This window comes from Sus scrofa, chromosome 14 (genome assembly GCF_000003025.6).
Source record: "Sus scrofa isolate TJ Tabasco breed Duroc chromosome 14, Sscrofa11.1, whole genome shotgun sequence".
Classification (NCBI taxonomy): domain Eukaryota; kingdom Metazoa; phylum Chordata; class Mammalia; order Artiodactyla; family Suidae; genus Sus; species Sus scrofa.
Genome location: NC_010456.5, coordinates 33,700,507 through 33,726,025, shown reverse-complemented (window position 1 = coordinate 33,726,025; position 25,519 = coordinate 33,700,507). Strand labels below are relative to the sequence as shown.

The following is a 25,519-nucleotide window of genomic DNA, read 5'->3' as shown; positions in this document are numbered from 1 at the left end:
GGCAGGAGCAGAGAGAGCAGCAGAAAGGAGTAGGAAATGAGGCCAGAGTGGTAACAGGGGCCAGGTTGCACGAGGCTTGTAATTAGTTTGGCTTTAAGGAAGCCCCTGAAAGTTCTTTGAAAAGAGGAGTGCATGACTTGGCTTGAGTTGTAGTAGGACCCCTCTCCTCCTGTTGCCTCCTTGGGAGCGGGGTGCAGGATGGCACAGATGGAAGGAGGGAGACCTATTAGGAGCCTCTGCAATAATGCAGGCGAGATATGATAGGGGCTTGGATGGGGGAGTTGGCCACACAAGAGGAGAGAAGTGTTCGGATTCTGGATAGATTTTGCAGGTAGCATCTAAATTTGCCGACAGGATAGACCTGGGGTTTGCGAGACAGAAGCCAAGGACAACTCCAAGGTTACCACTAGAAGGGAGCTATTGTTAGCTAAGATGATGAAGATTCATGTATTTAGACGTTTATCTCAATTGGAAACCAATCCCAAATTTCCATCTTTAATAATCATTAGTAACAAACTCATGACAGAGCTTATAATGGATCGTGATGGAGCAGCTTGTCATGCTGTGGCTGACAACAGCTGAGTTGTTCTGCAAGGAGACATTTGTCCCTTGAGTCAGTAGTACCCCTTGGCTCTGGTTTGCAGGTCTCACAATCAGCCTCGTTATCCACGAGTTACTGAGAGGGGGCTGAACCCCCAGCCGGGGGTCTCTGCAGCTCCTCTCAACACAGGACAAGACCCTTCACCAAGACAAGGAACCCCAAACCTGTCCAGCCTCCCCTCCACACACTGAAGACAGACAGTGGTGCTCCATGCCCACACCCGCAACCCTAGCCACATCGCCCCTTCTCTGGCCCCTCCCCTCCCACCCTAGCCTCATGGCCTCTTTCTCCCTCTCTCCCATCTTCCTTTCGGCTGATGTCATTTGGGAAAACATGGACCTATTTGGGCTTTGGCTTGAAAACACTTGATTGATCTTCTTAACTGGGTGGCTCTCTGGCAAGACGGAGAATGTGTATGTGATTTCCCCCCTCTTTCAAATCGCCACGAAAGGCACAAACCTATTTTCTTCCTGAGACTGTTCCAGCGTGTAAGAATGGGTTTGAAATGCTGAGCCAAGCCAGCCTGGCTGGTGATTCAGCCCCAGGCAGTTGTGAGACTAAGGCCTTGCTTGCTGCCAGCCCTGCCCCCAGCAGCCCAGCTTGACCTCGTCAACCTTGCAGAGGTGGACCCGGGCAGGAATGAAGTTCTGGAAAGAGCCTTGAGGAGCCGGAGGCACAAGAGGTCAGGGGACCAGTGTTCTGCTTACTTCTCTGCCACCTTGCATGAAGTAGGTCACATCCCCTCTCTGCACTTAATAGGAAGAAGGCTTTAGACTGGGGGACCGTAGTGTCCTGCTCAACTTTACACCCCATGTATGCTTAGCAGAGCCAGAGCTCAAGAAATGTCTGGGAAAGGAGGAAAAGAAAGGAGGAAAGGGAGTTCCCGTCATGGCTCAGTGGTTAACGAACCCTACTAGGAACCATGAGGTTGAGGGTTTGATCCCTGGCCTCACTCAGTGGGTTAAGGATCTGGCGTTGCCCTGAGCTGGGGTGTAGGTCGCAGACATGGCTCAGGTCTCACTTTGCTGTGGCTCTGGCTTAGGCCAGCGCCTACAGCTCCAATTTGACCTCTAGCCTGGGAACCCCCATATGCCACCAGTGTGGCCCTAAAAGCCAAAAAGAAAAAAAAAAAAAAGGAGGAAGGAAGGGAGGCAAGTGAGAGGATTTGACAAGGGGAGTGAAGTCTGGTGTTTCCAAGAATTCAGGACGCCCCTTTTCCTGCTGGGTGGCCTTTTTTCTGGGGTGTGGCCATGGGCTGCAGACTGGTTCATCACCTAGACGGGGCTTAGGTAGTGATGTCCCCACACCCATGTCCCCTGCTCAGCACCCATTTTTCTGAGGATGCCAATCTGGCTTCCAGCTAACAGGGTCTGAGACTGCACACGTGCGGGTTCTCTTCTGCCACTGAGCCTGCTCCGCCCAACACAGTCAGGAATAAGTGCCCCTGGGAAGCAGCCTGCCAGTCCTGATGATGGGAGTTGAAGAGTAAATTCTCCAGGCACCTCCGGGGAAAGAATGCAGAGTTGTGTGTCTACACTGGTTCCCAGGGCTGTGCAGCAGGATTAAGCTCTGGGTACCCACAGTGATGGTGGCTCCTTCCTTCCCTGACTCCCTCCCCACTTCCCACCAAAAGCATGCTGGGAGCACATTGCAAATAAGCAGCTCACCCCTGAACTCTTATCTCTAAGGCTCTATATAAGGGGATAGTCCAGTTCCTGAGAAGGCCAGGTCCATTTGCATGTCAGCAGATTCTTCAGAAAAGGGCTCAAACTTACCGGCCCAGAGCCAGGCCAACAGTGCAGCTGCCCAGAACATTCCAGGTGTCCACTGTGGATCTGCACCAGGGGCGAGAAGAGCAGCTGGGGCGTCTAGATGGAAAGTGGAGACACCCCCCACACACACCACAGGAGGGCTCGTGGAGCAGGGATGCAGGAGGAAGGCATCGAACATGGGGAGAAGAGCGAGAACACGACATGGATTGAGAAGCGTTTTTTTTTTAAGTCTGGAAAAGCACTATTGCGCTCTTGCCATGTACCATGCATGTCACAAATTTCATGTCCTTACTGAATCCTCGTCATAGCCCTGTGATGTACACACTGTCATGCTTTCCATTTTTTAGGTGGGGACACCAATGCACAGAGAGATGAATTCCTTTGCCCAAGGCCACTTAGCAAGTATGTGGCAAAGCTAGGACTGGAACCCAGGCCTCTGGGTCTAGCGAGTCTAACTGGTGGGGGAGGGGAATTCCTGGAGGAGAGCTCAGTGGGGGTGGGGATTCCTGAACATCCAGCAGAGGGGTTCTGTTTGTCTTCCACTTCCTGGAGCCAAGGAGCTGGTTGTCTGAAAGGTGGGGATGGGAATGGGGTCGGGGGGTAGGGGTGCTTGCAGCAGGAAACCAGCAGTGAGCCATGTGCCTTCTCTGTGTGGAACATACTGGTGGCGGTGGGCAGCTGCCCATTAGTACCTGCCCATCTTGGAGAAACCTCTAGGACAAATCCCAGTGACCTGGGACTCAGGAACTGTTCCAAACAGCTCTAAGTAGCCACACTGACAGTGAGACACACTGACATCCACTGCCTGTCCCCTCAGTTAGCCTTTCCCTTGCTGGCTTGGACTATTTAATCAGTTCTGCCATTCAATCAATATTTACTGATGATACAATGGGCCTGGCACCTTCCAGGTGCTGCCGATACAGTGCTGCAAAAAGTTCAGGCTCTGCCTCAAAGGCGTCACAGTCCAGGAGAGGTGAACATAGAATTAAACAAACAATTATGATGAACGATATTGTGAGCAGAGAGAAAGAATGTAACTAGTCTGAGTAGTCGGGGGAGGCTGCCTGGAGGAGGTGGCATTCTAAGTTGAAATCCGAAAAATGGCCGGAGGTTCTTAGGTTGAAGGAGGTGAGAGAAATGATGCTATTTCTTAATTAGTAAGAAATAAGCACCATTCTAAGAGCTTTACATTTATTCACTGTTCATCCCTGAAATAACCCTAGGAGGAAGGTCCTCTCATTATTCATATCTTAGAGATGAAGCTCTGAGGCCCAGAGAAGTGAAGTCAGTTGCCCAAGGTCACGGAGTGGCAGGACAAGGGTGTGAACCCAGTGATCTGGTGCCAGGCCGCACCCTTAAGTTTCACACTCTGCCAATGCAGGGGCTGTTCGGGGCCCTGCACGGATTTCAGATGGTTTGGGCACAGTAAGTGAGAAAGCAGCAGAGAATGGCATACCTGGAGAGGTCAGGCTGTCACGTAGTTTGGACTTGCTTCTCCAGGGTCTAAAGAAGGGAGTGATGTGACTGAATCTGCATTTCAGAAAAGGACCCCGCCTATGGCACAGAGAGTGGGCAGGGTAGGGCCAGAGTGAAAGAGGAAGCCCTTGCCGTTGTCTGGGTGAGGGACAATGAGGGCTTGAACCAGGGAGGTGACAGTGGAATTGGAGAGGAGACAGATGCTGAGATGCTTTGAAGGTGAAACGGTCACAATCTGCTGCTGGGCTGGACATGAGAGCACAAGAAAGGGAGGGTCCAGGGCATGGCCAGGTTGCCGCTGGCAGGAGAAGGTAGAAGGAGGAGCAGGAGAACAGGTTGTGGGGGTGGTGATGTGTTGAGGTCTGGACAGGTAAGCCTCAGGTGCCTCTGGGAACTCCAGCAGGAGAGATAGAAGAGACAACTGGACATTGGAGTCTCAAGGTCAGAAAAGGGAGAGAGCCAGGAGGACCATCGACCCTGGGTATCGTCTGTCTGTGCTCCTTTTGATCCCCAAGTGCCCCATTTTGGACAATGAATTATAGGGTCACCCTGGACACATCTGCACTATCACATGACACATTCTGATCTTGAGAACATCTGAGTCCTGGCTGCCCCCCACCTTATACACACACCTCTGGACACATCCTATATATTCATTCATGTGGAGAGTCTTAGTGGACACAGATGAAAATGTGACAGTTCCTAGGGAAGAGGTTTCATTACGGTTGAGGAGGGTTGGACTAGGTTAAAGGTCTCCGCTTCAATCCTGCCAGGTCCCCATACTTGTTTTAGGCTGCAGGGGCTGAGAGGGATTTGCTCAGGGAACCAAGGCTCTGTCAAAACCCCACAGAGTAATGAGTAATTGGTGAAATCAAGCCATGTCAATGATTTTTTTTCTTTTTAACAGTCTGGCCTTTCTTTTCCATTGAAACCATATTCCAGAGCAACCTGAGTGGGCAGGGTTTTCCTCCATGAAAATGAGGATGTCCCACTGTAAGTCCACAAAGGCCAGTCCACTCTGGGCTCATGCAGAATGGTGCCACAGGGCCTTTGCACAGGAAAGGGGCAGGCACAACCGCACAGAGCTTTCCAGCTGTGTTTCGCACAACTGTCAACATAGAACAAAACATCTGCAGAGAGAAACCAGGGCTTTGGTTAGATGTTGGCCCCCAAGGGCAATTAACACTCTAAAAGAGGATTTTGAACCTGGGAAAGATCCTTCTTCCAATTCCTCACACCAGTCTCTTTTGAAGGCTCTGTGCTTCCCTCACAGTAGAGTTGGAAGCTGGGAGGCAGCTTTTCCACTGACTTCCCATCCCTGGCTCGTGTTCACACCCATCACCCAGCTGTAGAATCTGTCCTGTTGGATGATGCTTTTAGAGGCTCAGAACAGGAGGTAACTCCTGGGGTACCAAAAGTCTACATGTGGCCCCGTAGTGGTCACCTTTAGAGGCACAATGGGGTAGGGGCTAGGACCATGGGTTCTGGAGGCAGACTGCCCAGGTTCAAATTCCAACTCCACCACCTATTATCAGGATCTCCTCTTGCCTCAGTTTTTTCACTGGTAAAATGGGGTTGATAACTATACCAACCTCGAATAATTGTGATGAGGATTATCAGAGCAAATGCATGCAAGGCTCTTAGAGCACTGCCGGCTCACAGTTGGTGCTCCATGAACATACACCGTTATTATTATTATTAGTGTTAGCATTTTGATCACCAAGTGCCCCCAGTTTGGACAATGGTGCTGCGAGTTATAATCCAATATAGAAATGGATGCGGCAGGGGCAGAAATCAGGAGAAGGACCAAAGAAAGGAGAAGTGGAAACAGGGCCTCTTGGCTCTCAGGGTCTTGCTTAGAAGCCCCCAGGGGTCCATGGGTTAACATTTCATTCAGACTTTTTTTCCCCAAAGAATGAGAAATGCAGGTTCTGTGTCAGAAATCATTGCAAATTCCAAATTAGTGAGGTTTCATGGTCCGAGGAAAGGCGCTAGAGGGAAAATTGGTCAATGGGGTGTTTTTGAGCTGTCGGAGCAAGTTGGCTGATTGATTGAGTGTCTCTGTCAATAGACTGTGCAGACAGCATCGGGGGGGACCGGGGGCAGGCAAACAAACAGGAAGAAGACAGAACACCAGTCAGTGTGGGGAGGCAGAGACATGGTCACAGGGGAAAGAGACACAGTTACACCAAAAGCTGGACCATGTAGCCATCCTCAGTCTGAGACCAGGATACTTGGTCTCCTCGAGAATGCTGGGCTCCATCACTTGCTTGCTGTGTGTCCTTAGGCAAGTCGCCACACCTCTATGAGCCTTGGTTCTTCTCATCTAAAAACAGCCCTTACCATACCCACCTCAAGGGCTTATTATGGGACATTAAGGAAATGATGGCTTTTAAATATATGATGACGAGTTAGCACACAGTAGGTGCTCAATAAACGTGAGGTCCCTTTAACACTGTGGGTTGGAGAAGTTGGTATATCCATGCTTCTGCATACTAACTCGGAAGCTGTGTTTAGAGATGACAACTTTCATCCTTAAACTGGGGACTAATGGGCCATGTGGGGAGGTTCTGGGTCCTACTAAGCCACTTACAATGTATTCAGAAAGAGGCAAAGAGATGGAGGTGCACCAGACCTGGAGGAGACTGTGAACCACAAAAGTCTTTGAATCAGAGGGCTTTCAAGAGGTCTTTGGGGAAAGTCCCCTGTCTTCAGGGTCCCAAGCTATTCCAGGCAGCTTGGGAGCCATATACTCCCAAAGCTAACTGTGAAAGGATAACCCATAAGGCTCCTCACCAAGCAGAAATCCCTTCTCCAATGGCAGAGACCAAGTCTCTTTCATGCTAATCGAGATTATAATTATATAATTATGAGTTAAGATGTTGTTCTTAGCTTAAAAACTATATATTTCCCATGACTACCCCAATACATAAGGTATTATCCCCACTTTAAAAATGAGAAAACTGAGGCTTAAATAGATGAGGGACCTTGGTCAAGGTTACGCTGCAGTATCTTGGAGCAAAAAGAGATGCTGGAGTAGAGAATTTTTCCTATTGGGAAATAGCAGTGGGGTGGGGGTGGTCAGAAACCACTGAGCTGAGGCTTGATGGCTGAGTGAGGCTTTTTCTGGCAGAGCAGGAAAGAGAGGGCTCTGCAGGCAGGGAGATCAGCTTGAGCAGATAGGGGAGTTGAGAGACTCTGCCCCAAAGGCTATTTACAATGAATAATTGCAATTACAGTGACAGCTAACATTGATTAAGTGCTTGCTCTGCACCAGGAACAGTGTTAAGCACTTTACATGCATCACCTCTGTGAGCTGGACACCACCATTAACCCCATTTTGCAGAAGGGAGATGAAGTGACTCGTCCAAGATCACAGCTTGAGAACAGCCAAACCAGCTTTCAAACTGCAGGGTGCCGGATTCCAAAGCTCCTTGCAGCTCCTGGTTGTTTAGGCGCTGTCTGTGGTCAGCAAAGAAACCACAGAGCTGAAACAGACCTCTGCACATGTGGTGGGGGCTGTCCTGAGACCTCCTGGTCTGTTCCTGCCACCCCTCCCCCCACAGCTCCAAGTCTTCTTGGAGCCCAGGGGAACCGATCAGGATTGGTGGGAGATAGTCATGAAGCTGACTGCCTAATAAAGATAAAGTTCCCTAATAAACTCGCAATCCTGCGGTAATGGGCTTGACTTTTAAAAGGCAGGTAAAAAAATCCCAGTGGAGGGACAGACCTTTCCCATCAACTGCTTAATCAGAATTACTGTGGAAGAGCCATTTTCTACAGGTGGTCCAGCTCGATGCCTGGGCCTGCAATGAGAAATGGTCACTTCCGGGTGAAGGCCTCTCCAGAGATCCCTCTCTCCCAGAGGAAATCCTTTGTCAGAGAAGAACGATAATGGCAAAGGAGGGGACCTCTGGGACAAGCCTAAGCCAGCCGAACAGAAGGGTGTGATTTGAGAACTCGCTGATGATTGGCACAGGAGCTTTGGAGGCGGAGTCTCCTGAGAGCTTTCTGCTGATTGGCGGAGTTGGCATGGACCAACCTGTCCATTCATCTGCTGTCATCATCATAGTCTTCCACCTTCTCATCTTCCTCTTCCACATCCTCATTTTGCACTCTTCCTCCTCAGCATCATCGTCAAATAATATTTTGAGCATTTATGTGTCCAGAAAATGTGCTAAGTATTTTACTGTCATGAGGAAGGTAATTTTAACATACCCATGAACATTTGTCATCCTCAGCGGGAAAAACTGTTCGATAGTGTTGAGTAATCTCCTCTGGATCAACACAGCCTGGAAGTAGCAAAGCAGAGCTTTAAACTCATGTCTGTTTTACTCTGAACAATATAGTACTTAACTCTCGATATGCATTTAGTATTTTGATAGAGGAAAACTGGGCCTTGTCTTGAAGGAATTCGCCAGAAATTAAGCCTGAGACAGCGATTTGGGTGCACAGACTTATTGAGGGTGTCCTCTCAGGAAAAAGGGAATGAGGAAGCTGGCTAGGACAGTGCAGAAAGCTAAGCAAAGATGTAGTTTCAGCCTGAGTCCAGCCTTAGCCTGATCCTACAGGGAGTTCTGGAGTGTGAATCACCCTACAGAATTAGTCCTTCCTTGAAGCCAGGGGGAAGGTCTTTTGCACTCCTAAGTCAGCTAGTCTTTGGCTAGGGGCTGCCTTGCCACCTCAGGAGTGGACAGAACCTTCTGGAAGGGGTGCCTCTGAGGCATTTGCAGCCAAGACTCACACCAGCTAAGATCTGACCACCACCATTCCCTGCAGCTACAGAAAAACTGACTGGTCCCTGCTCAGCCCCTAACTCACCGTGTGTCCTTGAGGAAAGCCCTGGCTCCCTCTGGACCTCGGCCTCTCCTGGGTAGAGTTTATGTCCTCCAAGGGCTGGCTTAGAGCTGACAAGTTCTGTTTCCGTGATCTGGCAGCATAGCCCACTGGCCCAGGTTGCAGTCTCTGTTTCTATATCCCAGGAGGAGAGACGGGGCCCCTCTGTGGTTCCAACCATGTAAGGAGCGGTGGCTGACAGCTTCCCCCGCTGAAGCCCTTTATCTCACTCCTCTGCTGTGTTATTTTAAAACTAACGAGCCCAGACCTCAGGAGCTGGCTGCCTGCTCACCGCCGGCCATCAAGATTTGTGGCTTGTCCATTCTCTCCTCTCTGCAGATTTTAGCAGCAGCTCACTCTCTGCTAGTTAGGAATTTTCTACCAGACCTCTGCCCCAGGAAGGCGGGGATGGGTGTTGTGTGTGTCTGCAGGAACACAAAGTCCTGATTGCACTATACTCTCAGATACACCCCGCTCCCCATCACCACCACCGCATCTGTAGTTCTCGGTGATGAAAGGATCCAGTGGTTGTTCCCAAAAGACAGGAAGAGAGAAATTCATCCCTGGGCTATTCATCTTACAACTGGGTGATGGGAAGAAAGGCCCCAGGGTAAAGAGGATCCCTGAGGACACTCAAGAGCCCTGTGACCTCCTGCCTTTCCACTTCCCAGAATCCCTCATCCTGAGCAGTTTGGGGAAAGGGGATCAGAATAAGCAGTGAGGCTGGAGAACAGCAGGATCTCTCCCTGGCGTGTCAAGGGCAGCCACGTGCCAGAAATTCAGCACTGGGCAGGCATTGCACCATCTCATCCTCACAACAGTCCTCAGAGGGACAGACAACTTGTGAAGTCCTCTGAGAGGGGAGGAGACTTGCCTGAGGTCCAGCCCAGCCGCTGAGTGCCCAGGCAGAGTCTGCGAGAAAAGCTGGTCACCAAGCTCTAGCTGCTCAGCCCCTCTGGGCAGCCTGTCCTGTTCCTGTGGGCACATGGGCCCTCTCTCAGCTCGGCACGTCTCCTTCCTTGGGTCACTTTCACTGCATGTGAGAGTTTCTTCTTTCCCGACCCTTTGCCTTCTTCTTCTGGACTGTCAACTTCTTACGGGAAAGACTTGTGTCTGGATCGTCTTGAAATGACCCTTCACCAGAAGTGACATGATGCTGAGCAGATGAGCATGTGAATGACTAATGAACCTGGGAATAAATAAGTAGCTAGTGAAGATATGGATGAATGAATGCAGGAACAATAAATGAATCACGGCACCTAAAGGAAGGAGTTAGAGGAATCACACATTTTCTGAGTATATTTTAAGAGCCAGTCCACCAGGCCTGGGACTTCTATGGAGCTATCTCCTTATTCTGAAATCCCACCCCCACCTGAGCCCACCTCAGTTCCAGGTGTTCTGTGTTACTCCCCAGATGCACCAGTCTGCTAGCTCTCATACCCTCTAAATGCTAGTGCTGCTGTCTTCCCTGAACTCCGGTCTCATGTACCCAGCTGCCCACCTGCCATCTCCACCAGGGTGTCCTAATTGGCATCTCAAAACTAATGGGTCCAGGAGTTCACTGGTGGCCTAGCGGTTGATGATCTGGTGTCATCATTGCTGTGGCTCAGGTTCAATCCATGACCCAGGAACTTCCCCATGCCGCATATGCAGCCAAAAAAGCCCTAACATGTCCAGAACTGAGCTCTGGGGAACCTTCCAAAACACCCTTCTCCACCCATAGCTATCCCTAACTCAGTTATTGTCAGCTTCCCAGCTGCTCAGACCAAAAACCTTGAAGTCATCCATGATCACACTTGGCTGATTCCAACTTCACTCTCTGTTCAGAAACCTACCCCTTCTCACCACTACAGCAAGGATAACACTGATCCCAGCCATTATCTTCTCTCAAGTGGGTTGTCGCAAAAAAATCTCCTATGGGTCTTCCCACATTTACCCCAGCTCCCTCGCCATCTACAATCAGCAAACTGCCAGAGAGATCCTGTAAAGCCTAAGTCAGATTTTATCGTCTCTCTCCCTACCCTACAGTGCTTCTCATCTCACTCAGAAAAAGCTAGGTCCTTGCAATAGCCCCCCAGACCATGATCTGATCCCTCCTTACCTCTGTGACATCACCCCCTGCCCTTGTCCCTGTTGCTCACTCCTTTCCAGTCTCAGTGCATCAAGTATGTCCCAACCTCAGGGCCTTTGCACTGGCTGTGCCCTCTGCCTATTTTGCTCTTTTCCAGGCATGCACGAGGCTCACTCCCTCATCACTTTCACGTCTCACTCACATGTCCCCTTAACAATGAAGCCTTCTCTGATCACCCCATTTAAAACTGCAGCCCGCTCATGGTAACCTCCCACTTTGCCTGATTCTGCCCCATCTCTTTTCTGTATAGCTCCCATTGCCCTGGAATGCTCTACTTAGTTACCACTTAATTCTGCTTATTTTCTCCTTTCCTCCTCCCTCCGCCCATCCCAGTAGAATGAAAACTCCACGTGGCAGAGGATTTTTTTCTGTCTTCCCTGCTATGTCTCAAACATTTCCTCCACATGGTAGGTGCTCAGTAAATACTGGGTGAATCAGTGACTGAATGAAGAATAAGTGAACAGTCCGTGCCAGCCCCCTTGGGGACCAGATTTTACTCTCTCCACTCTTGAACCAAGGCTGCTCCTGCTCTGGGCTGAAAGTTTCCTATTAGGCTGAGGGCTTCTGCCTCTTTTCAGCAGAGCTGCCTTGCTTGGTGCCTCCTCCAGCAGTGGCTGTCATGATGCCTCAGAGGAACTCACTCACCTAGCACAATCCCTCCCAGGGCAAGAAAAACTAATCAGCACTTCACCCTCCCTGGAGAAACCCAAAACCAAACCCAAACCCTATCTGCAATTTCAGCAGAGAGAAAGGTCTTGAAGGTGCCCCAGGCTAGAGCAGGAGGTGCTGGTCTGGCCCTTGGTGATACAGCTTGGTAGAATCAGGGCTTGACTCCAGGTCAGTGGAACTGCAGGACCTGTGCACTTTCCTAGCATCACGTTCACAGCTTGTCCAAGAGCGAATCCACGACGTTTTGGAATTCAGCCATCTCCCGAGCTGGGGGCAGCCTGCATTTCAGACAGCCCCCAAGAACCCAGTCCAAGTCCCCCTCTCAGGACTTTGAACCTTTACTGGGCAAATAGGCAATTGACATCCCAGCCTGTGAAGGGAGAAATGACTGGGTGGATTGGGGGTTGATGGGAGGCCAGCCGCAGATGTGTTATGTGATGAGAGTTCAAAACCAAGGCAGGTTGGGGGCCTGACCTGCTTGGCTGAGCTGGGTAAGAAGTGCTGAGCTTATTTTTCTCTATATGGTTCTTTGATCTTTTGACTTGAACTTGGGAACCGGACAACTTTTGATGTACCAGCATGTTTACCACGCATACATACACACGTTCACACACTCACATGCTCCCAGCCCTGAGAATGGAACTAAACCATTCTCACCAGCTACCTGAAGACAGAGGGTACCAGAGGGCTGGGCTTGAACTCAGGATCTAGTCCAAATCCTCTATGAGATCTGCAACCTGGCTACTCAAAAAGTGTGGTCCGTGGAGCCATAGCATCACCTGGGAATTGGTTAGAAATGCAGATGCTCAGGCCCTAAGCCAGACCTACTGAATCAGCATCTGCATTCTACCAGGATCCCAGGTGATTCACATGCCCATGGAAGTGTGAGAAGCACCTGTCCACATGGCTGTGAAGAATTTAGCCCCTGTCTGCCTCCTTAGTCTCAACTCCTGTTTTTTTCTGCATTTCCATGTTTATTGCAACATTATTTATAGTAGCCAAGACTTGGAAAACAACTTAAGTGCCCAACAATGGATGAATGGATAAAGAAAGTGTGATCTATATCATATGCATATGTATATGATAGATATATACAATACCTATTGTATATAATGGATGGAAATAGAGATAAAATGGAATATTATTCAGTTATAACAAAAAGAAGGAAGTCTTGCCATTTGCGAGGCAAACACAGATGGACCTTGAGGGCCTTGTGCTAAGTGAAATAAGCCAGTCCCAAGTCTTACCCTCCACTCTCCACCTCCCCAGCTATCTCTTCCAACTTACTGCTTCCCCGGTGGTTATGTGAAGTTCCTCGCTGTGTTTCTGGGACCCGCCTTTGCACGTGACCAATCTCCATACATCTTTTAGGAAACTTCCCACGGCCACCTGCTCATGGTCCCCAGGCTGGATTAGGTGCTCTCTCTGTGGTTTTATGGTGCTCTGAGCTTCTCTCCATCAGAGAACTTAAAATACCCCATTGTGATTCCTAGTTGAGGAATCAGTGTTCTTCTTCCAGGCTGGAAGCTCCTTGAGGGCACAGGTAGGTCTTAGTTACTTTTGGGTTCTTGAACTGTGATACCCAGTAGGTGTTTAGGAAGCACCTCTTGAATAAATGAAGGAAATAATGAGAAAAATGCCAGCCTCATACAACTTGTTTTATTTCCCCTTTGGTTCCTACAAAGCCGAGCATCACCACCCTGCTCCCAGAGGATGTTTCCTGCAGTGGTTCTCTGGAATCCCTGGTCCTCCCCTGAACTCTGATGCCCTTTCCAACTCTGAGAGCAAACCTCCCGCAGATTATCCCCAATCAGGCTTAATTAACCTTGAAAAGGACTTGGTACCGAGGTCTTGGGCCAGAATGTGAACGGGGCCCGGACTAAAGTCCCAGGAGTCAAGGCACAAATCGGTCAAGTCCACCTTGTCCAAGGTCAGGGTCAGCCATATGTTAAGCCCTGGGCTCTCTGGTATACCTGGGAGCTGAGAGTCTGGGCCTTCATTCTCTACTGTAACAAGGAAATGGTAGGTCTGGCTAAGTGCAGGGACAGGGTAGATCATTCAGAGCCCTGGATGCAGGTGTAGAATGAGGACCAGGGGCATAAGCCTTGGATGGAAAGCAGATCTCAGTGTTTCATCTGCATAATGGGACTAAGTTCACCAAGCTGAGTGCCTTTCCAAGAGCCTTGTCAGCATCCATTGAGACACTGGATTTGCAAGCATGCTACGACCAGAAGCTCTTCATGAGATGGGGAATATAAGTGTCAAAGATGTCCTGAATTTAATAGCCAAATGTTATTTCTAGGTATGGCATGTAAGTACAGGCCAAATCCTGATACAGCCCCTTCTCTAAACACATGAGCACATCCCTGTCTAAGATTCACCCTATGCTCCATTCACTCCTTCCCTACATTTTCAGAGTGTTTTCCAGATGACTCTCCTTTTTTCTCAGCTGATTCTCATAAACAGGCAGGGCAGCTTGTGCTTGTGCCATTTTTATCCCTGGGTCTCAGTTTCTCCATCTTCATAGTGGGGATGGCTGGGCCTTCTTCTGGGTTTCTTTGGCATCTAAATGAGATGACGCATGAGAAGGGCTTAGCTGGGTGTCTGGCATCGAGTAGGTGCTTGGTAAGTACCAGCTGTTGTTATGATCAGAAGATGTGGAAAGAGCACCAGACTGGGTCACAAGGTCACCGTCCAAGCCAAAGCACTGACGTGAGTCTCTGGGTGACCTTGGATAAGTCTCCTTGCTTCTTAGGACCTCATTCAGTTTCCCCACTCTGCCCAGAGGTGGTCAGGGGCCGAGGTCCTCCCTCTCCCCTGATGCTGTCTCCGGTTCCCCAAATGGTGTTTAACTCACTTAAGCATTTGAGGCTCCCAGCTGGGCTGAGGGCGCACTTTATTGGTGTCAGGAGCTTTGATGGGAGAAGCAGGGAAGGAGCTAGGGAGCCAGGCATGTTGCAGAGTTTTGCAGAAAGTTCAGCCCTCTTATCAGAGGCTGGGAATCTGCTGGTTGCCATGGCTACGGAGAGCAGCATCTAAGCTCCAGGTCGCTGATTAGCAGGAACGAAGTGGGGAGGCCTTGAGGAATCCGGCAGTCGTGGCTCCCTCCCTCCTTCTGTGAAGTGGAGTGTGCCGGCCCTTGACTTCACTGTTTTAGCTGTCCCCTGAAGATCTTGCCTTCTTTTAAGTATTTTTTTCCGATGCAACATCAAAGGGCTGCGTGGTAAAAACGAGGCAGCGGCCAGTACTCCTCAACAAAGATGGAACACAGAGTTTTTCTTAAAGCCCTGGAAGGATGCAAAGCTGGAGATGAGGAAGAAAGATGAGTGGGGTGGTGGTGGTGTGTGTGTGGGGGGGTGCCATGGCTGAGGCCTGAGTTTGCTGAAGTGCTGGGTGGCCTCAGACTGATCCTTCTCTCTGGACCTCTCTACATTTTTATGTGTGAGGAAAGGTTGAATCTGATCTGTGGTTCTCACATGAGATTGGTCATCAGAATTTATTTGTAAATGCATTCATTCATTCAACAGATGTTTATTGAGCAAGAAGGTATGCTATACCAGGCACTAGATCCTTGGGGAGACAGTGGTGAGAGAAAGACTAGTTCCCACTCTCATGAAGCTGACATTCCAGGCCAGAAGACAAACAGTTAGCAGATAAACAAGTAAAATGGTCACTTTGAATAGTGACAATTACTGAGAAGGAAGGCCACTGTGATGGAGGCAGGTGATGAGAGAGCGAGATTACATAGGGGGTCAGGAAGGGCTTCTCCAAGGAGGTGACATTTGAGTGAAAGGAAGAGCTGGCCATGCAAATAGCTGGAAGAATAGCCTGCTAGCTAGAGGGAACAGAAAGAGCAAAGGCCCTGAGCAAGGGCCCTGTTCCATTTGAGGCACAGCCAGAAGTGGAACAGACTAAGGGATAAGGAGAGGGGTAGGAGATGGGTCTAGAGTGGGACATGGACCAAATCATTCAGAGCCTTTTAATCCAAATCGTCAGTCTGGATTCATCCTTTTTTTTTTTTTTCTTTTTCTTTTTGCCTTTTTAGGGCCACATTTGCAGCATATGGAAGTTCCTAGACGAGAGGTCGAATCAGAGCCAGAGCTGACAGCCTACACCACAGCCACAGCAATGGGGGATCCAAGCCACATCCAAGACCTACGTTGCAGCTCATGGCAACACTGGATCCTTAACCCACTAAGCAAGGCCAGGAATCGAACTCGCATCCTCAAAGATACCAGTTGGTTCTTAGCCCACTGAGCCAGAATGAACACTCCACTTTGAATTTATTCTTGATCCAAGAGAAGGCAGAATTATCTAGGATGTTTCTTTAAGACGTGGGTTCCTGCATATCATCCCTTGGAGACTGTGATTTATTAGGGCAAAAGTGGGACCTAGGAATCTGTATTTTAAAAAGCTCCTTGGGGCCTCTGATATGGTGCCAGGTTTGGCAAAGCCTGGACTACACGCTCCCCAAGTTTCTTTCAGTTTTCAAAAAGCTGAGAAGCAAAGTGTCAGAACATGTTGAAAAAAATCTTAAATGTTGTGTTGTATGAAGAAGGATTCCTTCCTTCTTTCTCTCACCACTCTCTGTCAGCCTGGTAGAATTTATTCTGTTGTTGTTTGTGTTATAATCCCAGGTGAGGTACCCAATGCCAGGAAGGGGAAGCCAATGCTACTGGAAAAAAGAACAAACTACCACAGCAGGGAGTGTCTGCTTATATACAGCAGCTACTGCATTATACCGCCTCCTATCACACCATTGTCAGGGGTTCCCCATCCCTGATCCTGAAAACCTACAGCCAGCAGTGAAGGAAGAGGCCTTGTCCTCGCCTTAAGCTTTGTTCCCCAGTGGTTGGCAGTAGCATCACCAGCTTGCCCTACCCTGGAGATAACCCATGTCTTTATGAGCACGAGTCACGGAGGCCTTCCGCCCAATGCCAGCACTATTTATCGTGTATTTATTCACCGCCCAACTGCTCACATCAGCTCTCAGTTTCTGCCTAGTGCAAGCTTGCCTTGGGCACACATTTGTGTCAGGTTTCCTGTAGTGCTCCAGAAGGTCCACAATTCCCTTCTCCTGGGTGGGTCCAACTCAGGACTGTGCTGGGCAGTACGCCTCCACTGATATGCTCAGTGATCTCTTTTCTAAGGGAAATATGGGAAAAATCAGAGAAGGTATTGATTGAGCCATCTGAGTAGATGGAGGCATTGGCTGGGTTATTTCCACCAAGTGCAACATGAAGAGATTGGCTTGGAGCATCTCAGAAGCTCTTTTGAAGTTTTTGAAATAAATGAATGTTCTCTTTAGCCAGTGCCTTTGCTCTTTTCCTTGGTTTTTGAACAAATGGAGCTGAGTGTTTGTCAAGCAGCGGGCTCTGGGACAGTGGACATGGTCTTGTCCTCAGGAGGCTCACAGTCTCATGCAAGAGAAGATAATGAAATGGCCACAACAACATGTATTCTTAAGAGCTGGAGTCATGGTAGCAAAGGGACTCTCATATCCTCAGAAGGGGGCTAGATCTTCCCAAATCCTGCTCCCTGAAGCAGCATCTCTGCCTCATCAATAGTGACTCCCTTCTCCCAGTTCCCCAAAGCCTTGGAGTCTTCCTTGACCCTTCCTCTTCTCCTACTCTGACTTCTCACATTGAACCAACAGCAAAGGATGCTAGTTCCACTTTCAAAGTAAATCAGAATCTGATGACATCTCCTCACCTCCATTGCTGCCACCCTGCTCTCAGCCTGGTCTGTTGCCATAGTCTCCCCTTCTCTGTCCTTCCCTCTCTTCCTCCCATTATCCTAAGCCAATGGATAGAACCTCCCAAAATGAAAGCCAGACTGCATCACCCATCTTGGCCACATGGAACTCAAAGGTCTTCCCACGAACTACAAAGACCTCACCTCTCACCTATCCTCTTTATTGCTCTAACCCTTACTTACCATTCCTTGCATATGCCAAGTGTCTCTGAACTTGTTATTCCTTCTGCCTGCAATATACATTCCACTTCTTGCAGATACCTGTGGAGGGATTATATATTACTGAGCAACAAAGTATCCCCAATATTTGTGGCTTAAAACAACAGCAAACGGTCATGTTTTGCAGTTTTCATGAGTCGGGAGTTTGGCTGGGTGACTGGATCACCACCTCTCGTGAGATGGTGGTCAGATGTCAGCCACAGCTACTGTCTCATCTGAAGGCTTGATGGGGTCAGAGGATCCACTTCTAAGGTGACTCACTCATGTGGCTGGTTGTGCTAGCTCTTGTCAGGAAGCCTCAGTTCTTCACGTGGGCCTCTCCACAGGGCTGCTTGAGGGTCCTCACAACATGGCAACCAGCTTCTCTCAAAGCATCTCTCTAAGGATTGTTCCCTTTGGATTAATCCAAGAGGAAGAGGCAGAAGCTGCCTTGGTGACTGGATGTTAGAAGTCACCCATTATCACTTTTACTACATTCTCTTCATTAAGAGTGAGTCACTAGCCCATCCAGTGTTCAAAGGGAGGGAAATTAGTCTCCATCGTTTGATGGTATGTGTCAAAGGATTTGTGAACACATTTTTTTTTTTTTTGTCTTTTTAGAGCTGCACCCCTTGCATATGGATGTTCCAAGGCTAGGGGTTGAATCAGAGCTACAGCTGCTGGCCTACACCACAGCCATAGCAATACCAGATCCAAGCCGCATTTGCAACCTACACCACAGTTCATGGCAACTCTGGATCCTTAACCCACTGAGTGAGGCCAGGGGTCAAACCTGCATCTTCATGGATACTAGTTGGGTTCTTTATCACTGAGCCACAGCGGGAACTCCTGTAAATACATTTTAAAGCCAGTACAAACTGACAGGTGAGTACCCATTCCTTCAAGTCTCCACTCTTTTGTTACTTCCTAAGAAAGCCCTTCCCTGGTACTTAAAAAAATCAGTCACCTCCTCCCATTTCCTTTTCCGATGACACTGATTTATTCTCTCCAGAACTTATTACCATCAGATAAGCTATATTAACAATTGCTTATGCATTTATTACCTGCCTTCCACCTGAAATTTAAACTCTGTGATCATGGAGGACATCTCTGTCTTGTTTGCTGCATCCCACTTAGAACTGGCCTGGAAACACTGCAGGCACTCAGGGAATTGGAGTGAATGTGTGTTAGGTTAGCCTAGGCTAGGACAAGACTGGGGAGAGGCAAACCTTGCTTGAGTCTGGGCAGAAATTGAAAGCTTTAACACTATTCACAATAGCCAAACTATGGAAGCAACCTAGAAGTCCACTGACATGAATGGATTAAGAGGATGTGGTTCAGATACACAATGGAATACTACTCAGCCATAAAAAAGAACAAAATAATGCCATTTGCAGCAACATGGATGCACCTAGAGATTGTTATACTAAGTGAAGTAAGTCAGAAAGAGAAAGACAAATACCACATAATATCACTTATATGTGGAATCTAAAATATGGCACAAATGAACCTATCTACAAAACAGAAAGATTCACAGACATAAAGAACAGATTTGTGGTTGCCCACGGGAAGGGGGTGTGGCATGGGATGCACTGGGAGTTTGGGGTTAGTAGATCCAAACTGTTACATTTAGAATAGATAAGTAATGAGGTCCTACTGTATAGCACAGGGACCTACATCCAATCTCTTGGGATAGAACATGATGGAAGGTAGTGTGAAAAAAAAAATGTGTATATTGATATGACTGGGTCACTGTGCTGTACAGCAGAAATTGATGCAACAGTGTAAATCAGTTATACTTTAATTTTTTAAAAAGCCAAAAGTAGAAACCCTTGGAGAAAAACAGAAATGCTTACCTAGAAGAGAATAATTTTAATTATATGGAAATAATTTTAATTATACTTAAATTTAAAAAAATTGAAAGCTTTGAGTTATCTGAAAAGAGCCAGGACAGCATTCCACACAGACAGACCAGAGGAAACTAAGGCATGGAAATGGAACCGTCATCCTGGGGGAAGTAGGACGGGGAGGTGTAGGGGAAACAGGAGTTCTGGAAGCATGGAGTTGGTGGTGAGGAGGGCGGGGCAGATCTGACCAGAATCTCCAGCCCTCCTGGGCTTGAAATATCTCCCAGTCTGCTGCTAAAGATGCACCGATAAGCGGCTGACAGAGACGGATGTGTTTTGCTGCCCTTCCTTCGATATTGACTGGGCTTGGCCTGCTCTCGTGGCAGCCCTAAGGACCAGGGGGCTTATCAGAGGCATTCATCCTGAGTCCTAAAACCAATCTTGAAGCACTGGCTGCAGGAGCTTGGTGCAGGAGAAATGCTGATGCCTTTGATCTATGCTTGACCTGAGATCGGCCACTGGGGAGGGGGGTGCGGGGAGGGCTTGACAGCTGGAGATCAAGATTCCAGATCCACCTGTGGCTCTCAGACACCTGACTCGTCCTGGTTAGGAGGTGTGAAGGACAGTCAAAAGCTGCTTAACTAGGCAACTTCCTTCCCTTCTCTGGGATTCAGTAAAGGAGGTGGGGCTCAGGTCATCTGTCTCCCAGTGTCGACTGGACCTCATGGCAGACGTAGAGGAGAGAACTTCCCACCTTCATGAGAACTGCCATTCCAAGGGGTGACCTCATACCCACTAAGGACACCAAATGGGAGGTGTGGTTCACAGGGAAACAAAGGGAAAGGGAAGTGACTTTGTTTAAGCCTTTCTGTTTGCATATGCTGTCTCATTTTATTTTCCCTGCAACTCAGCAATATACAGGCTGATATTCCTTATGTGATAGTGGAGCAGACTGCAACTCAGAGAGAGGTTCAGGGACTGATCCCAGGACCTAGCTCCTAAATGGTGAACATGGTGTTTGAATTAATATGTCTCTATGCACCTTACACTGATAAGGCACAAAAATGGGATAGAAATGGCAAAGGGGAGGTGGAACTCATCCCATCCAGCTTTGGCCTTCAAATAAGCCTTGAGGAAGAAAGTAAAATGCTGGTTTCCAGCCTCTCCCAATGATTCTGTCAGGATAGGATAGGCTTCACTGCAGTAAAAAAATAAAGTCCTAAGTCACAGTGGCTTAACCTAACGAAAACGTCTTTCTTTCATTTTTGTTTGTTTGTTTGTTTTGTTTTTGTCTTTTTAGGGCCACCCATGGCATATGGAGTTTCCCAGGCTAGGGATCAAATCGTAGCTGCAGCTGCTGGCCTATGCTACAGCCATGGCAACATCAGATCTGAACCATATCTGTGATCTATGTTGCAGCTTGCAGAAATGCTGGATCCTTTAACCCACTGAGTGAGGCCAGGGATGGAACCCGCATCCTCATGGATACTATATGGGTTCTTAACCCACTGAGCCTCAGTGGGAACTCCTGAAGGCTTATTTCTATCGTGCGAAGTCTGATGTGGTTCTGCCATTCTCCTCCATCAAGCAGCCTCACCTTTTAGAATATGTGGCCTCCAAGGTCCCTGTGACAGAGGGAGACAGAGAGCTGGAGATGGCACACAGACTTTATGGCCTCAAACAGGAAACAATATATGCCACTCCCACTCAGAGACCATGGGCCCCAAATGATCTTCTGGCCCCAAGTCAACTGCAAGGGAAGTGGGAAATAATAAGACGGCTCTGAGTGTTTGAGGATCATTAAAAATTTCCATCACATCCTAACAGTTTTGCCTCCTTATTTCTTCCCCTACAGGACAGAACCCCAGAGCAGCCCCATGGCCCCAGCTCAGGATGGACCCTCAGAAAAGCTGAGCCAGCATTTGGCCACTGGAGTCTTGGGCACCAACAGCTGGGAGAGAGAGAAAGCCTGCCGGGAGCCCAGTCCCGCCAGAGCCCGCAGGTGAGACCCTGCCCCCCACTCCCCTCTTCAGTCCAGCGAGGAAGGTCAAGTTGAGGATGGAGAACTGAAGTTTTGCCTCTCTGACCTCTCTTCCCCTCTCTCTTTCGCAAGTTCCTGTTTGAGGTCCTTAAATCAAATCAGAACCCATCTGACATTTAGAATGGATAGGCAATGAGGTCCTGCTGTACAGCACAGGGAATTATATTCAATCTCTTGGGATAGAACATGATGGAAGATGATGTGAGAAAAAGAATACATATATATGTATGACTGGGTCACTTTGCTATACAGGAGAAATTGGCACAACATTGTAAATCAGCTATACTTTAATTAAAATTTAAATTAAAAAGAATCTGACATTTAGAATGGATAAGCAATGAGGTCCTACTGTACAGCACAGGCAACTATATCCAGTCTCTTAGGATAGAACATGATGGAAGATGATGTGAGAAAAAGAATATATATATGACTGGGTCACTTTGCTATACAGCAGAAATTGGCACAACATTGTAAATCAGCTATACTTTAACTTAAAAAATTAAAACTAAAAAAAAAAAAAAAAATCCGAGAAGTTCCCATTATAGCTCAGCGGTAACGAGCCCAACTAGGATCCATGAGGACATGGGATCCATACCTGGCCTCGCTCATTGGGTTAAGGATCTGACATTGCCATGAGCTGTGGTGTAGGCTGCAGACATGGCTCAGATACTGCGTTGCTATGTAGGCTGGCAGGTGCAGCTCCAATTCAACCCCTAGCCTGGGAACTTCCATATGCCATGGGTTCAGCCCTAAAAAGACAAAAACAAAAAAACAAAAAAAAAAAAAAAAACCCGAAAAACGGGAGTTCTTGTTGTGGCACAAAATGAATTCATCTAGCATCCATGAGGGTACGGGTTTGATTCCTGGCCTCACTCAGTGGGTTAAGGATCCAGTGTTGCTGTGAGCTGTGGTATAGGCCGACAGCTGTAGCTCTGATTGGACCACTAGCCTGGGAACTTCCATATGCCAAGGGTGCAGCCTAAAAAGCAAAAAGCAAAAAAAAAAAAAAATCTGAGAATTAGATGGAAACAGTGAGGGCCAAGAATAGTCCCTGAATTCTGTGTGCCATTTCAGAGGATTCCCAGCCCCCAAGGCTAATGAACAGGGGTCTCTGGTAAAGAATCTGAATCCTGAAGCAGTGGTTTGGGAAGCCAGAGCGGCTTCAGGGATGAAGGCTGCATCCCCACCATGGCTTCGTTCTTGGCTACAGGCTTTAGTTTGTTAGGCTGTGATTTCAAGGAGGGAGAAACAGTTAAGTCCTATCGGCTTAGAGAAGCAATGTTCAACATCGGTTCCAGAGAATTATCTGCAGGAAACAGGAAGAAAAAAAAAAGGTCATTTCCCTAAGAGGTTGAAGGAGATGGAAGAGAGAAGGGGAGGGGGAGGGAATTCGCATCCTTTCAAAACATCGTCTCCTAACAGCTGAGAGGAGTTAGTATGTTGCAGGGACTTGCATTCAAATTCAGACACTACCACTTACTGAGTGGCCTTGGGCAAGTTTGTTTTCTTCTGTGAGGTCAGTTTTCACAACTATAAAATGGGGGTGTTGAGATCTGATTCTCAAGGTCAGTGAGGATTAAATCACATCAGGTGTACAGATCCTGAGAGTAAGCCCAGAATATAAGAGGTGCTTCAGGAGTTCCCATCGTGGCTCAGAGGTTAACGAACCAGACTAGTATCCAGAAGGACGTGGGTTCAATCCCTGACCTTGCTCAGTGAGTTAAGAATCCGGTGTTGTTTCAAGCTGTGGTGTAGGTCGCAGACTCGACTCGGATCTGGCATTGCTGTGGCTGTGGCATAGGCCAGCAGCTACAGCTCTGACTCGACCCCTAGCCTGGGAACCTCCATATGTCGAGGGTGCAGCCCTAAAAAGACAAAAAAAAAAGGAAAGAAAAAATAAGAGATGCTTCAAGTGTTAGTTGGAGTCTCTTTGGAGCCAGAAAAGAAGGTTCTTCTGGGCCTGATAATCTAAAAATGATGCCATGTCATCCATTTGATTGTGGGGTGTCTAGGCCCCTTGCTCTGTGATCCACTCTCTGACATGATTAAAACCACAGTATTGATGATAATTGTATTACTGGTGATGATCAAAATCATGATCATGATAATAACAGGCACTGCATTCACTGTGAACTGGCTCTGTGCCAGCCCAAGGCACACTGCATGAGTCAGCCCCCTTGTTCCTTGTGATGAGCTCAGGGCACAGGTATCATGTTTTATTCGCATCTTACAGATGATGAAAATGATACTCAGAGAGGCTGCCCAGCTAGGAAGCGATAGAGCAGGAGTTCACATCCAAGTGTGTCAGTTTCTAGAGCCAACATTCTGTACGGCTATGTATGTACCCTCCACATGTCTGATCCCTGCGTACTGAACAACTGTATTGTAGCCACTGTATACAGAACCGACACGTGTTGAACGGCTGCTCATGTACGTGGCGCACTTCACCACTGTTTTGGCCCCCCCACCACCACTGCGTGTGAGGGCACGCCTAGGAGAACTGGTACACGGAAAATAAAGAGGTAGAAGAAAGGCATTTGGGAGTTACAGAGGGGGCTGCTTATCCCCCTCGTGGATTTCAAATCCACCCAGATTCAAGGGATTTAAAAAAAAAAATTCTAACAGTACTTTTTCAAAATTGAGGTTATCATTAATTTACAATGTTGTGTTAATTTCAAGCATACAGCAAAGCGATTCTTTTTCAGATTCTTTTCCATTATAAGTTATCACAAGTTATTGAGTAGAGTCCTCTGTGCTCTGTAGCAGGTCCTTGTTGTTTATCTGTTTTATATATAGTAATGTGTATCTGTTAATCCCCAGCTCCTAATTTATCTTCTCCTCCCCCCTGCTATCCCCTTTGGTAACCATATGTTTGTTTTCTATGTCTGTGAGTCTATTTCTGTTTTGGAAATAAGTTCATTTTGTATCTCTTTTTTTAAGATTCCACACATAAGTGATATCATATGATGTTTGCCTTTCTCTGTAGGTCTTTTTTATTTTACCTTCTCACTTAAAGCTGCATTTATTTAGGACAGTGGTTCCCAAACCTTGCTTCTCTGAGACTCTGGGGTTTCAGAATGAAGTGAGAGTAACTCACTGAAACAAAATCTTTGTCTATTTTGTAAGACACACTTTTAAAAGGTTTTCTCTTTTTTCTTAAACATTTATACCTTAAACGTTTCAGGTTTCTCTCAAAATTCTTGGTAGCCGCACACTGGGAAGTGTTTATATGAAACAAGGTGATATAACAAGTGTCTACATTATTTCATCCATGGATCCCTCATTTGGTCACTCAACAATGTTTATTAGGCTCTTACTCTGGGTCAGGCCCTCAATGAAGGAAAAATTTGGAAGTGGCCTGCCATGTTTACACAAGAGGCCTGGATATGTATCTGTGTCTTGTGTTTTATCACATGTAAGTGCAGTTAAGTAGCTAGGTACTGAATCCCTATGGGTTTTATTTTTAACCTGCCAAAAATGATTCTCCTGAAAATGTCCTAGATATATTTATGAGTTTTATTTCCTGCCTATATCCTAATCACTGTATCATTTTTTCCCCACTAACTATAGTGATACAGATTCTTAGAATGGAATTACGTACAGCAGCATTTTCTGATGTTTTTTATTCTTTATTTATTTATTTTATTTTATTTTATTTTTCATCTTTTTGCCTTTTCTAGGGCTGCATCCGCAGCATATGGAGGTTCCCAGGCTAGGGGTCGAATCGGAGCTGTAGCTGCCAGCCTACGCCAGAGCACAGCAATGCGGGATCCGAGCAGCGTCTGCAACCTATACCACAGCTCACGGCAACGCCAGATCCCCAACCCACTGAGCAAGGCCAGGGATCGAACCCGCAACCTCATAGTTCCTAGTCGGATTCGTTAACCACTGCACCACAACGGGAATCCTCTGATGTTTTTTATAGAGTCGAGTAACTTCTAAAAGATCGGCCACACATTTGAGAAGGCAGCTGGTTTTGTGGGAAAGCTCTCAGACCTTGATTCAGATCCTAACTCATAGGACACTCCCTAACAGTGCAGCCATAAGCAAGGCACTTCAACTTTTCTGAGCCTGATTTTCTTCACCTGTAGAATGAAACAATAAAAATCATAACACCCTCTAAGTGCTTTTGTGAGTATCAAAGGGTATAGAGCCTTTGGTGCATAATAAGTGATTAAAGGGTAGCTGTTTTAT

General features: G+C 47.7%; 1 protein-coding gene across 2 annotated transcripts in view; it reads left to right on the top strand.

The window, feature by feature from the left end:
* The window catches only part of SRRM4 (serine/arginine repetitive matrix 4), a 165,318-nt gene that overhangs the window by 92,834 nt on the left and 46,965 nt on the right, over window positions 1–25,519 (top strand). For both annotated transcript variants that reach the window (XR_002338378.1, XM_021072457.1), the window contains exon 2: window positions 21,140–21,286. Coding sequence is in view for 1 of the 2 variants with exons in the window: in XM_021072457.1 (XP_020928116.1) it covers window positions 21,140–21,286 (147 nt within the window). In the remaining variant the exon portion in view is untranslated. The remainder of the gene's footprint in view (window positions 1–21,139; window positions 21,287–25,519) is intronic.